At 36.2% G+C, this 15407-nt stretch overlaps 1 protein-coding gene across 1 annotated transcript; it reads left to right on the top strand.

The window, feature by feature from the left end:
- The first annotated feature begins 1382 nt into the window (after positions 1–1382).
- LOC119074621 (probable citrate synthase, mitochondrial) lies at positions 1383–14863 on the top strand. Its single transcript, XM_037180885.1, has 8 exons — positions 1383–1667; positions 11781–11942; positions 12499–12858; positions 12930–13051; positions 13115–13219; positions 13284–13515; positions 13578–13725; positions 13791–14863. The coding sequence occupies exons 1-8, from the start codon at positions 1623–1625 to the stop codon at positions 14012–14014; spliced, it is 1398 nt and encodes a 465-aa protein (XP_037036780.1). The 5' UTR covers positions 1383–1622; the 3' UTR covers positions 14015–14863.
- The last annotated feature ends 544 nt before the right edge of the window (positions 14864–15407 follow it).

The raw sequence follows: 15407 nt of genomic DNA, 5'->3' as shown, positions 1-15407 counted from the left end.
CTTTTAGGAACAAAATTTCAATTTCCACTCTACAAAAAAATCGAATTTTAATCAGGTCGGGACAGGCAATGAAAGTATAAACCAGATATGGTCTCATGAGAGGTGAGTTTGTTTATATGAAATCGCTATGTCCTCCGCTACATACGAAGTTTGACATTCGGCCATACCTTGTGTTGACGTTCATTGGGGACAGGTAATTAATTTGCATAATAGTCATTTGGATAAAAGAAGACTAAGTTCGAGTATATCGATATGATACTTTTGAGGGCAGTTTTAAGCATGAGAAAGAAATTTGTCAAAAGGTTCATTTTTAGTGTAGAAATTAACGACCAACGTTTACAACTTAGTTTTTGATATTTCTCATTCACAAACTTATTGTTCAACGCGCTTTAAGTGGAGCTTTAGTTGTTAGTCAATAGGGAATAAAGCTCCCCTTATAGCACGTTGTACAATAAGTTTAAGAATGAGTAAAGTCAAAAATTGAGTTGTAAACGTTGATCGTTAACTTCTAGACCATTTACGGCTTTCACTTGGAAATGAAACAAGGGATCATGATTCATAAAAAAATGTAGACAGTAGCTGTAAATTCGAAAATGTAGATGATTAGAAAAGGGAAAGAAATCGGTTGTGTAGGTGTGCACGTCAATATTTTTCGATGACATTAGCGTCAAGTTAGGCTAAATTTTGTTATTTTGGTTATTTTGAAATCGCCCAAAACCCCTTACAGTGGAGATGTGACGCAAGTCCTGTTATCCACTTACAAAAGAACTGATATCGGTGTAGGTGACGCTTACAGATTCGACACGCAAAAAGATATGCGTTACAAATGGCAGCTGATGAGGAAAGCACGCGAAAGTTTGATCAACAATAATTTTACCCGAAAAATTTTAGAAAGAAAATTATAACAAAAAAAATTGTGTTATAAGTGGCAGATGATTCTGCTTTCTTCCGTTTGAATTCCATTCTTTAAAGCAATATATTTCACAAGTTTAAAAATCCTTCCTCAACATATGCCACTTCATTGAACTCTTCATTCACTCAACTTCACAAAATCATCTCCGCAATACAAATGTCTTTTAAAAGTGAACATAGCCACATTAGTTGTACTGCTGAGATTGTTAAAAGTGCGGCGCTGCAAATATGTGCGGTGTTACATTTGGCGGAAGAACCGCAATAAGTTCCTCATCAAATATGGAACTTGTAAACAACTCAATTCATCTGTAACCCAATCATTCATCACATAATGTTTTCTCTGTGTTAAGTCCTGCTGTCCCATGCTGTAAATTCATGTATATGTACTAGATGTGACACTATATACATGCGGTATAAACGAACGCATATGTTCTTCTCCATCCGATACAACATTTGACACGCGTAAGTGACGAGAATTGTGTTCTTTACTCAACTCTGATGAACATTATACGGTGTGGTGTGTTCGAAGTTTCATACCAATCACATTACGACGAGAAAAAGTTCAGAAGTGTAGTGTGCGTTGAACCGCGCGGTTGTTAGTTGATAATAAAATTCAATTCCATCAGATTTTGTGTGTTTTTTCTCATCTTGTTGACAAAAAGTAATTTCATTTTTGTGCAAAAGATAAACCAATTTACGGAAATTCAACAATGGCATTATTTCGCATAACAATCAATCGTTTCGTTGAGCCTCAGGTGAGTGTTTCGAATGGGAAAATTAATTTCTTTCGTTGTAAATCAAATTCCGTTCCTATGCTCGTATAAATGATAACACCATTCCGTTCCGTTCCAACGTGGTTTTCGTTTTTTTTTTCCTTCGATAAGCAAATTGTGTGTCTATGCAATGGAAAAAAATTGTGGCGCGTGATCGTCTCCGTATGATGAAAATATTAATTTAACGAAATTCGTAACATTCAATCCGTCAAAGTTAGCCGAGGAAAATTGTTACAAGAAAATGAAAATAATTTTCCATTTAACATTATGTAACATCATACGTTGCGATGAGTGTCGGCTTATAGTATGTATTGTGTCAGCGAGAAAAAAAAAGCCTCGTCCACCTCGTCAAATCGTTGAATGAAAGAAAAATATGAAATTTCAAGTTATTTTGAATTAATTAAATTACTCAGCCAATGGATCTATGAGCAATGTAGAATCGGTATAAATGTTTCTGTCATTGTATGATAATAAGTTAGCGAACAGTTTGTTGAATGTCTGTTCATTACATAATTCCGGAAAAGAGTGGCAACGATATACTGCATAAAGAAAGAAAATTATCGATTTTCCCTTGTTTAGGTTTTAATTGAAAATTTCTTTTTTGTTTATTCGATCAGTCCATTGACTGATCATTCAATACGTTCGCTAACAATACTTGTATTTCATTGAAATAAAATACCTGGACACAATTTGATAATGACCTTCAATCGCTAAACAATAATCTTTTCGAGGTCATAACATCAGATCGCGACTATAATACAACTTTGTTTTTGATATTTTTCGCTGTTTAGAATGGATTTGTAATCTCTGTTCAACGCTCACACGTCACACCTTGTGTGTATTATGGTTTCTTTTTTACTCAACTCGATTATGTAAGAACATTATTATATGAATGTGAGCAATGATATAGGGTAGAGGTAGAGGATTATCACGGTCCCAATTTTTTGTGCTTGTTGGATTAATTTTTTGTATTTTTCTGTGATATGAAGTGAAACTGTTGAGTATGTTTTATTGGCCTATCTTCGTTCATTAACTTGTATAGTCTGTGACGTGTCATCGTCGCGTCGATGAGAAATTTGAATAAATTACTGATCTGACAACTAATAAATTGATATTGAAATGTAAATGAACAAAACTGTCAAACGAAGCGGATCTTTACTCGTTTCATATAAAGTGCTCAGACTTTTTCGACTAAGAAGAGCATTTCCGACTCGGTAACAGAATTTCAGATCTCGCCGCTAGATTTTAATTTTACAGCTACTAACCCATTAATTGCCCGAAATTATGAAATTAAACGATTCTCCTAGAGCACCTCTCTGCCATATCAAATCCTCTGGGATTTTATAGTTTCTAGACATGGATTAGATTAGAGTTTTTGGTGGACGTTTCTCTTGAGAATCAGAAACTCAGATCAAAGACCCGTTCTTCCCTACTCACTGGCCCTTCTTTCACTATCAGAGAATTTCCCGGTTTTCAATAAAATGTCGTTAAAACGCTTTCCATCTAAGCTCATAAAACTGGACGGTGCAAAACCTGATGCTGGTGTAAAATGGACTATGTCTAAGTATATCCACTGTACGTCAATCTCAGCTGCCAGACCATAAGAACAGATACTATCTCTGTGATAGTGTCAATAGACCAATCTATTTCTGTAGAGGTATGTTTGTTTAGTCTATACGTAACCACTTCACCCACTTCTTCAGTCTATGCGTAAAGTAAAACAAAAGAAGTAGAAGATTTGGTATAAATAAATGAACCGTTGTGTGGCGTTAAGCTTATGTCGTTTACATCTCTTTAGACTCTGTAGCAACTATATTAACATTCAGCGAAAGTTTGAGCTGAATTAGAAAATTTGACAGTCCGACAAATACTAGTCAAGAAGCGTGAATTTGGTCGAAATTGTTGTAAAAATATGCGAATCCCCGGCTCCAATGTCTTCCCCAACTTCTTCTTAATAGACACTAAAAACGTGTGAATGATCGATGTAGTCCATATGAATTGGATGAGACTTGTAAAAAAGTACGGATCAAGTAGGTTGACTATTTCAAGCCACAGGATTTTCTTCGGCGACCAATTTTTGTGGTGATACTTTTGCATTTCAAAATTCAATTCAGAAATTACGAACTGCAACCCAGAAATAGTACCACACTATACTGTTCGTCATGACGCTTGAAAATTTACATATTTTTCCTGCCAAGCAAGTCATGTGCTTAATGCAATATCAATACTCGGTTTATTCATTCATGCAATAAACAGACGTAATTTACAACGTTGAGAAAATTGTATAACATTTTGCTGTTCACACCAACAGCAGTCGGAACAGCATGCAATCTTGAGGTCACATTTGTGGTCATTATATTAGCCACACGACACACTTCCTATAATCAATTCGAATTTCTTTTGTCAATTTCGGTGTTTTTTTTAAATGAAAACCTGATAGAGAGTGGGACTGCATTTTGAAATAAAATTGTGAGTTGAATATTCTATGCTATCATCGGTCGGGTATTTACGTGAATGTGACGTATACAAATTGAATAACGTTTATTTGGGTCAAGTTTATCGGCTTTTTTCATTCTAATGCACGTTGCAACTTGTTAAAAAATGAAAAGTTGAGTGCGCTTAGCTGAAGTGTATTAGATTTGAAACTCTTTCTCGTGTACGATGTACACGACGATTTTCTCAATAGCCCGGCGCCCGGGTCTAATTTTAACTTATCAGTCTAGTACTTAGAATATTTTGGATTCAGCCTCATTGATAAAATCTAACCCTGACGAAGAGTCAAACTTTCTTTAAGCAAGTTGTGGCATCCAACTTCCTAAATGTGAACATCACCATTGAACCCACCAAATCTTTAACTGTAGTAAAACTTAATTTACTTTAATTAAGCGAATATGGTTGATATACTCGCTTAAACCTTGACGAGTAATACATACGACGACTGAACGCGTCTTGTCTAATCAAACTTAATAACCAGCTTCTTAAAGTATAATTCTAAATTATAGATAAAATTATGTCGCGTCACGTCACATTTACAATTCATGAAAACAAAAAACCTATCGACAAGCAGCTGTATTAAATCAACACAAAAACTACATTTTAGTTAGTTTATTTACACTCTTTTCGTGATTCAAGTTACATGAATTTGAATCGTTTGTATTCAGTGGAGAGAAGAGCAAGTAAAAATGCATAATTTGCCAATGAAAAGTTCGATTTCTTGGACAGAATTTTAATTTGAAAATTGTCAGATTGATAACGGACGTCCAATTTGATTCCAACAAAAATGTTGGCCAAAAATCACTCCAACTGAGTAGAGATCTGAAGGTGAAGCAATCGGTCGAAAGCGGAAGTCTTAATAGGGGACATCCATGAAACTCGTCAGATATTTTTAATGATTTTTAACCCCTCCCTTGCTTTCACTTTTTCTATTTTTCTCTATAGAGAAAGAGCATTGAGAGAGGAAATTTTCATTTGTAAGGAAAAATTTCGTATGCCGACACAACAATTGTATTCTTGTGTTGGTTTGCAGATGAAACAATGGAAATGCAAAGACACTGCACTTGCCTTAGGAGTCATTCATAAATGACGTCCACTACTTTTGGTCAGTTTTAGACCCCCCCCCTCCCCCCTCGTCACGCAAAAGTGGTCAAATTTGACCCAATTTTGTATGGAGTGTCCGAAATCGTAGATCCCCCTCCCCCCTCAGTACCGGACGTCATTTATGAATGACCCCTTAACTGTGTTCAATATTTGAATCCTTTTTCACTTCCTCCCCGAGCTGACAGAAATTTTTGTATTTCGATATTTTTGCCATTTAGCATTTGATTAGAACCTATAAGCAAACTTCCATCATTTGGCATATCACCTTCGCAACCTTCAAAAATGAAAATTTCATACAGTGACTGGTTATAGAGTGTTAGTAACTGTAGACGACTTTTTATTGCATCGGTCTCATACCGACCGATTTAGTAAGCTCATTGAAATGTTCATTTTCAATCGACTGTGATAAAAAAAAAGTTCGAATCTAATCCCGTAGATGTTCGCAAAGACCAGCCTTTAATTAAGTTCATAAAAAACGAATTTCATTCACGTATAACACATATGGTAAATATACTAACGAAATGTTATTCTCTATTTGCCATACACTTCTCGACTTCAGCGAAATAACTTCACTGGCTAAATATACATTACTGGCATTTACCGAACTTCTATTTTTAGTCGGGAGTTCGATGTTTCAATCGTGAAATCGGTTGCATAAAATGTAATTTTGGCCCTTTACTCTTTCAACAAGCAAAAAAAATTGCAAGAGCCGCAAACGAAATTCGCATTTGAAGATTTCCTTTACGTAATGAAATTTGAACTTTGAGATTGTCTGTATCGGCATCTAATATGACTGGAAGAACACTGCAAACATTCGGTTGTTTTGTCGACATTTTATTTTTTATTTTAGCACAGTTTATAATGAAACGAGATAAAAGTCTATTTTTACCGTGATGTTAATTCACTTTTAATTCTATATACGTTACACGGTGAAGCAGTGCGTCGAATCAAATTATCTTCTCTTCTCAAAATTAAATTTACAAAATACAAAATCGCATTCCTTGATTTCACTGAAAAATGTTCAAGCATTCGGTGCTAACAAAACGGACTATCAATGTGTTGTAAAGCTGCTAATTGTACACTAATATCTTGAACAAGATAAGAAAATATGTTTTGGGTACGAGCAATTGTTTATACCACAGAGAAAATTGAACTTTGATTTGTAATAAAATTTACAACGACTGGTAGTCATTGGAGAGATAGGCGGTCTGAGTCATTAAAGAAACTGGCTTAGGATGCAGGCAATACGAGGGGCACCCTAAAAGTTTCGGGAATCGGGTATTTCCGACGCATAAAAGTATTTAATTTGAACATATTCGTAAATTTCAACATTTTTTACGTAAAATGACGTCTTAACATCGTAAAAAAAAGATTTTGTTGTGAGTTGAGGAACATTTATAAAAAGGCTTGTCGGCCATTTTTGAAAATGGAAGAATTCATTTTCTGAAGTGCTGTTCGTTTTTAATTTTTTCTTAAATAATTATTTTTTATTAAAGTATTTTTATGTTAACATGTAAAGTATGGTCCATCTAAATGGTAATAAGTCATATACGCGGCCTTCAAATGTTGACACTTCGTAGTAATGCGATAAATTAAAAACATCTAATGCTGACGGATTCAGAGCTCCACAGATCTGCCTCAAAAACCGGTTTCGATAACTGAAAGTACTTTGCTGTTGCATTGGACTCTCAGCTATCAGAAAAGTCATAATTCATGTGAAATAATTTGATATACGCAGATAAAACCAGTTTGATCTTAGTCAGTGTCCCTTGGCAAATTGTGTAGTCCTAGAACAATTTCGCTAAAAACGTTCCGAGAACTTATATTTTTACTGTATTTTTTCGATTATAAATTCCTCACTTTTACTCAAAGCAAATTAACCAAGAAACAGCCACGATATATGCCTTAAGGCAAGCAAAATGTGATCTCAAAGTGAGACTTCAGTATCAGGCTTTTTCGTAATTTAAATTTCTCGGCCTCAATATCTCAGAAGCGAAAAAACGTTCTGCCTGGAAAGGGATGGACTTTCATAACTGAAATTGTTTCACTAGGAAACAGGCCATGTTGCACCTCAAATTTTAGAAATAAACTGATCCATTTTGTTCCGCTCTCGCAGTGATTTTGCGTGTGAATCTAATTCTTTCAATTTTCCCGAAATTTCTGATGAAATCTGTTAGTATTTCTTAGATACATATTTTTAGGATTCTTTTATCGAACTATGCTGGTATTACATCGATACTGCGACCCAAACAACAGAAACCCTGGTCTAAACTTGCCAAAGTCGTGAAATTTTAGTTCAATTTTTAATGATAAGCCCTAATGTCTGAGTACACCCTTTTTTCGAGCTGAGTTGGCTATTTACCTTAAAAAATGTTGAAATTTACGAATATGTTCAAATTAAATACTTTTATGCGTCGGAAATACCCGATTCCCGAAACTTTTAGGGTGCCCCTCGTAGGTGATTTGAGTCATTGTAGAAACTGGTTTAGGATGCAGTCTCTCTCAAATTTAAAGATTGGCATTCAACAAACTCTTCCAATTGTTCAAGGTTTTCAAATCTTACGAGTGGACATTGAACATTTGATTGCGGTTTTGTGTATATAACGCTTCATTACATTCTCAGAATACTACAAAATTCACAGAACTTCTTTGGTTCTCTTCTAAAATTCTGTGGAATTTGAATTTCGCGTAGAATTTAGAAAATGTAATGAAGGTAAGACTGGAACGAGCCATTTGACTATGGATTTTCTAAGTGTCTAAACTCGAAACAGGTTTGATTGAGTTCATGTACAATTAACTCAATCGCTTTACAGAAACGTAGACAGTAGTTCCAATTCATTTTGATTTGTAGCCAACAGCGATAGCTATCCGTGGCACACGGCATCGCTGCAATACTGAACGTATTCAAACTTAGCTCTCTAACCAGGTCAACTTCACCAGTTTGAAGATTAAACTCTGAACACCCTGAGCCTTGGCGATTCTCCGATATAACCGTTTACTTCGGCCATTATTTTTTGTATAAAACTCACACATTGACCCACATTAACCAAAATTTAAAGTCTAAAATTTAAAAATTGAAATTGCTCAATCCAGTGCTCGTCTAATAACGCAATCGCTCGTACTACTTATCTTCATTCGATGGTGTTACGCGGCTGTATTATACAAACACTGTTATAAGAGCGATATGTATAACGTGTCCAAGTTTCTTTAACCTAAAAGGGATTGAGTTATCTTTATTGTCGACCGCTTCAATCGATCGGATTAACTCTGCATTTTATTTCCAAGAATGACGATCTGTTTGTTGTTGTTTTGCAATGATTGTATTGAGTTCAGAGTTTCATTGCTTAATAGGACAATGGATGCGGTTCTTTTTTTTAACGGATTAACTCCAAGAGTTACTGTTCGTATAGAATGATTCATGTCAAAGCCGAATAGAAATTTTGTTTTCGAGGTAGTTAATATCATAATTCTCCTCGGTCGATAACAATCGTATCACTTTAGTCACATACGGTCACGACACACTCGTTTGCTTCAATGAAATCTAACTCTTTCACATTATCTCAGCCACATCATTTGACATCAACAATTTGTTGTCGATTAAACCTGCTATTGCCGTTGCATGTGCAGCTCGTATCTATTTCAATTATGCGGATGCAATTACAAACGTTCGTAGACATTTAACGCTAATTTGTAATACCATGGTCTGTAAGCGTAAATCAACATGCTCTAGCTTAATGACTGATTCCATATGAAAACAAGGCATCAGAACAGTCGGAGCGTTTGCTGCGACTTAGCCCCGTACGACCCGTAATCCTATTTCGTCCGTAACCATAATACGTCCGTAGCCGTAATACGCCCCTAGCCGTAATACGCCCCTAGCCGTAATACGCCCGCAACCCTAATACGTCTACAACCCCCTAATGCGTCTGTTACATTCCATTGGGTATTCAATTACCTCTCAAATAAAACAAAAATTAGCAAAATCGGATGATATTTACTCGATTTATGTGCAAAAAACACTTAGGGCCGAGTAACGACCTTTGAGCCCTCCCAACAAGCCCGGGTTGCATCTTACCCAAAAACAATGTTCAGCAACTTTGTTCTACTCGTCAATACCTTTCATTTGATATATCACAAGCAGCTATTGCGTGCGTATTTCGGTAGATATCGTCGAAAGACTGAAAAACCCCTATAGGGCCCTAGCTCTGGAAGGGCCGACCCTACCATGCCCATTTTCGAACTTGACCTTACTTTTGTCGATACCAATCGGGGAAAAAAGAATTTTGAAAAAAGGTTGTGATTTGCTCAAGCTAGAGGGGTCACAGACGGACGGACGGACGGACATTTTTTTTATTGCGGATTCGTCATCTATGAACACAACCAAATGCTTTGCCCTTACTGTCTGCTTCCAATTCGACGTGTTACAAACGGCATATTAATCTTATAAGCCCCCAGTACTTCGTACGGGGCTAAAAACATTTCAAATAAACGCGAAATTCAATCCCTGCGATTTTAGGATTTGTGGAGGTGTGCTTCTGATTGAACAGGCAATCGTATCTCCGTTTCGTTATTCTTATATTTCATGCTAATCGAAAGCATAAAGCATCAGTCATTAGAAGTATTATTTGTTCTAAACTCCCATCAATTAACCTGTAAATGCAAAGAAATGAACAAATGCACTTCTTGATTAAGTGTGATAAAGCTTATAACGTTCCTGCTGTATTTGGAATTTAACGGAATTAATTTTGTGCATAAATCATTCGTTTGTGAGCTGACCTTAACATTGTATTGACCTTCTAGTGTGACTTTCAGTATTTTAAAATTCGTAAAAAAGTGAAATCGAATAAGTCCGTTATACGTACAGCTAATCTATTCGTCCGTCTGTAACTATAAAATGCACCATACGACATTATAAATAGTAACATACATCGCGGTTACTTATGAGTTGAATTAAATACCCAAGAAAGTCGACTTAAGTGTTATTACGAGCGATATTTTGTGACTTTTTTTTCTTCAATTTTATGTCATGCGCTCGGTGTTACGTAATGTGAATTTAAAATTTGTAAAGCCCCCCGGTACACAAAAACAAGATGAGCTTTCGGGTTAAGTTCAATTTTTTTATTTTTTATTTTTATCGAACATATTGTTCGAGTATATACAACAATATCAGATGGCATTTGATTGTAAATTCAACAATAAAACATTTGGCTTTCTGTTATCACGTTCGATGGAAAAAGTTTGATTTTCTTTTACATCACGAGGTTATGTCATTTAAACTACAAAAAGTTGAGGTTACCTTAGTTAGACTAGCATGATACGGAATAATCGCAAGAGACTACTAGTTTAACAATGTCAATTTGGTTTCAGCTTAGAGGGGATCCGGTAGAATCACTCTTGTCATGTTATAGATATTAAGAAATTACGAACGATGAATGGTCCTTCTGAAGTGAAATAAGCCATGGAATGTAAAGATCTTAACATTTCCCCAAATTTTTCACTGATTTCCAACAAAATTATTTTTGGAAAAATTTGGGAAAATGTGGAAAATTTTTGAGAAATTTCCCACGCACAGTCACTGCTTAGACAGTTTTTCTCTTTATATAACCTTTCACAGGCTGCTATATTACTTTACTTGATCAAAGAACTTTCAAGATTTTGATTCAAATCTAGTACTTCATTTCTCTTAAACATGCTTTTTGCAATATAAGACAGCATTAGTCAGAACTTGTTGTATACTCCGGAGGTTGATAGTGTTCGAATAAACACTGTCAAGCCGTTATGATTAAGATTTCATCCACTTTCACCTATTAATATTTGATTCTGTGCATTCTAGGACTTTGCATAAATAATAGAATCGATGAGCTCACATTTTTAGTTCCTAATGAGCGTGAGAGTGTTACATTATTACCTAGGCCACCATTTGATTATTGTTTCATTTTGTTAAATATTATCATTACGTAACGAGTTCTCATCTGAATTATAATATGCAAAACGTACCTTATCGTCGATCGCAAGGTAAACATTTTTTAGTCGTTTCGAACAAGCGATTGATTTTCTATTAGCACCAAAATTATGTCCATATTTGTCGAGCATTCGCTAAACTAATTATTGGATCGTTATTCATTACATAATGAGAAATGTACCAGGTTTCGTTCATTTGCTCTAACAAGGCGTTAATAAATTCATTTTAACGGAAAATAAATTAAACTGGCGAATGGAACAGTTTCGAGATGATATCTGTGGGTCTGCAGATTGTTCTCAGTTGGTAAATGTTGAAATAACATCAATGTGGCAAGTGCTAGGTGGTTCAGATTCTATGGCTTTACTTGTAACTCGATCCACCAGTTAAAGAAAGACTGAAAAATGAGCCTGACGCAAAAACGTTCTTGATACAGGCTAGGCATAGACTGTCGATCTGAAATACCAGTTTTAAATATTTTTCTTTGCAAGCTCCGCTTCGGATTTGTTATTAAATTCCTGATTTTCTTCCATTTTCAGAAAGCTCTGCCGGCTCTATCAACATATATCCGTAGCATCTCCGCCGATAGTACATCTCTCAAGGATGTTATGGCCAGTAAAATTCCAGAAGAAATCGAAAATGTCAAAGGATTCCGTAAGAGCCATGGAAGCACAAAAGTTGGAGAAGTTACCGTTGATATGGTGAGTATTGGCACAGCGATAACAATAGGCAAAAAATGAGCTAAATATTTCGATTAGATTAACATTGACGCATGTTATAAGCACGATATATCAAGCACTTTATTCGCGGTCAACTCAATTTCAAATCGTAATTCGATACACCAATGTCGGTGTGTGTATAACGACTATATCGTTAAATTGAATTCTCTTAATAAATTGTAGTTAAGGCAATTGGTTTGCGTTAAATGATTTTATTAGAGTGCGTCAACTACGTTGAGTGCAAAGAGCGAACCGATTAAATGTGTAAAATGATTGATGAATTCAATTTAATATGATGGGAAATTGGTAGTGATGGATACGGAAGGTAAATTTGGCGTTTAGTGATTTTAATAAACATCGGCTCCGTTAGAGCCGAAAGTAGAATCAACTGATTGATTCAGCAACATATCTTTAGAGGGAACCAACGAAGGATTTTCTACATAAGAGTTGAAGAACCTATTGAAAAAAGTCCTTCACACCCGTTGGTCCAATCGAAAAACTGTTTAAAATAATCAACCAAAAAAATGTTTGACCATAGATGTACGGTGGTATGCGTGGCATCAAAGCTTTGGTCACTGAAACATCCGTCTTGGATCCAGATGAGGGAATCCGTTTCCGTGGTTTGTCCATTCCGGAATGCCAGCAAGTATTGCCCAAGGCCGATGGTGGTAACGAACCACTGCCAGAGGGTTTGTTCTGGCTTTTGTGTACCGGCGAGGTACCAACAAAGGCTCAAGTGAAATCCTTGTCAAAGGAATGGGCAAATCGTGCTGCTCTTCCGCAACATGTGGTTAACATGCTGAATCAAATGCCAAACACACTTCATCCAATGTCTCAATTGACGGCTGCTGTTGTTGCCCTGAATCATGACAGTCAATTTGCCAAAGCTTACTCAGAGGTATGTGTGAACTGGTTGGTCAGTAATGTTGTAGTTTGAGCTTAACGCAAAAATGTTGTCCTTCAATTCAGGGAGTGCATAAATCAAAATACTGGGAATACGTGTATGAGGACAGCATGGATTTGATTGCTAAACTACCGGTTATTGCAGCCACAATCTACCGTAATACATACAAGGGAGGAAAGGGCGTTGGGTAAGATGGAAAACAAAACTTTGGAGGGCAACAAGTTAACTTTCCTTCTGTTCAATTATATAGAGCCATCGACCACAATCTGGATTGGTCAGCAAATTACACAAAAATGCTTGGATTCGACAACGCTGAATTCACAGAATTGATGCGTCTCTACTTGACTATTCACAGGTTGGTACTCACGCTGGTTCGATCGGCAACCATTTAACTAATCGAATTTCCATCAAATTTCTAGTGATCATGAAGGTGGCAACGTTTCTGCGCATACTACACATTTGGTTGGATCCGCATTGAGCGATCCCTATCTATCTTTCGCTGCCGGTATGGCTGGTTTGGCTGGACCACTTCACGGATTAGCCAATCAAGAAGTACTTGTTTGGATCATGAAACTGCAAGAAGAAGTTGGAAAGAACGTCACCGAGGACCAATTGAAGGCTTTCATTCACAAGACATTGAAGTCGGGACAGGTGAGTTCGTTTAGAGCGAACGGTGGTGAGAAAACAACAAATCTGTTGCTTGTTTGACGTAGGTTGTACCTGGATACGGTCATGCTGTTCTCCGTAAAACTGATCCACGTTACACTTGCCAACGTGAATTTGCCCTCAAGCATTTACCGAACGATCCATTATTCCACTTGGTGTCGACCGTATACAAAGTTGTGCCACCAATTCTAACTGGTAAGATTTTGATTGCATCGCAATCTGTCGAAACTGTGCCTCATCATCGATTTTGTTTTCCGCAGACCTTGGCAAAGTAAAGAACCCATGGCCAAACGTTGATGCTCACTCTGGTGTATTGTTGCAATACTACGGACTGAAGGAGATGAACTATTACACCGTCATGTTTGGTGTATCGCGTGCATTGGGCGTTCTATCGTCGCTCATCTGGGACCGTGCTCTTGGCTTGCCAATCGAACGACCAAAATCGTATTCAACGCCAGCCCTCAAGAAATTGGTTAAGGCATAAGTGTGCTTACGACAGACAGAAACAAAAACAAACCATTGCTGCATTAAGACGAGTAATTAATTTATGTAAACATGATACGCATGATCCCCCTTCTCTGTTCTCCTTCTTCTTCTTTAAAAAAACAAACATCGAAACCGTTCGGCTGATTCTTCCATTTTGATGGAAATGTCGACATTGATTGGCCCCACAATTATTTTTTTCTTCTTCTTCTTTTCGTAGCCAATTTACTTAATTATTATGCCAAATGTGAATCAATGTACTTCAAGCGTAATATAATTATGCATCAGAGATGCGCCCCAAACGTACAGCATACCAAAATGTACAAGTGCAAACTAGAATATTCAATTGAATAATATTATAGCAAACCGATTATAACCAAAATAAACCAAAATTATAAAGGAAAACACACTCAACCAGACAGAAATTGAAATTATTTGAACCCAAAATCAAAATGTTTGTATACAACAACCGGTGTATATAAATTGGAGATCGTAGATTTTAGGTAAAAAAAACTTTTTTTTTTTGTAATTTATTTTGTTAATTTTTAAAAGATTTCGATTGTGATGTGCGTGGTACTTTTTGTCTTTTTAGTGCAACACTAAATTTGCAAATTGCGTTTTGCTTCTAGCGATATTTGCACACATCCACACTCGCACATCATCAATCAAGTCAATGAAAAATATTGAAATTTGTCTAAATCAAAGACAAAAACTTTCATTTAACCATTTACAACAAGAAATGTAAAGAATTATTGAAATTTTTTTGTCAAATCCAGATTGTGTTTTGTAGCGTTGAAGCGTTGAGAATCATAGGATTTTAGTGAAGACAATAAAAATTGGATCAACCGAACTATTTTTTGATTTTTTTTCTTTATTCATTGCAGCGAAGTGCCTACTCAAGAAGTAAAGGAATCCAAAGTGTAAGAATTGAGGTATAAAATATGAATACAGAAAGTGTCTGTTATCCCTCTACGAACGGAAAGCATATCTTGAATCGCGATTTAGAATCTGTTACTTCTCTTGTTTCAATTTGTTACTCATTACGCAGATAGCAAGTCACAGGACCTATTTTTCGGAATTTAGTTCCTGAAAATTTCAGAAAATTCTTAAAATATTCCCAAATTCAAGCATTAAACGAGCCATCAGAACAGTCGGAGCGTTCGCTGCGACTGAGCCCCGTACGAACCCGTACATCTATTGCGTACGCGACCCTAGTTCGTCGGTCGCCCTACTCTTACCCTAAACCTACTAACCTAAAATTCTTATGAAATGTGTACGTCTTAAAAATTGCGCATAGCGCAATTACGAAGCCCCGTACGACGTTCCTTTCAACTGTAACCCAAACTTAAAAATTTTTGCAACAATTTATATTAACCTATATTTACCTATAAATA

This window comes from Bradysia coprophila, unplaced genomic scaffold (genome assembly GCF_014529535.1).
Source record: "Bradysia coprophila strain Holo2 unplaced genomic scaffold, BU_Bcop_v1 contig_151, whole genome shotgun sequence".
Lineage (NCBI taxonomy): Eukaryota > Metazoa > Arthropoda > Insecta > Diptera > Sciaridae > Bradysia > Bradysia coprophila.
Note: the sequence above shows the minus strand (reverse complement) of the source record. Positions and strands in the feature narration are given on the sequence as shown.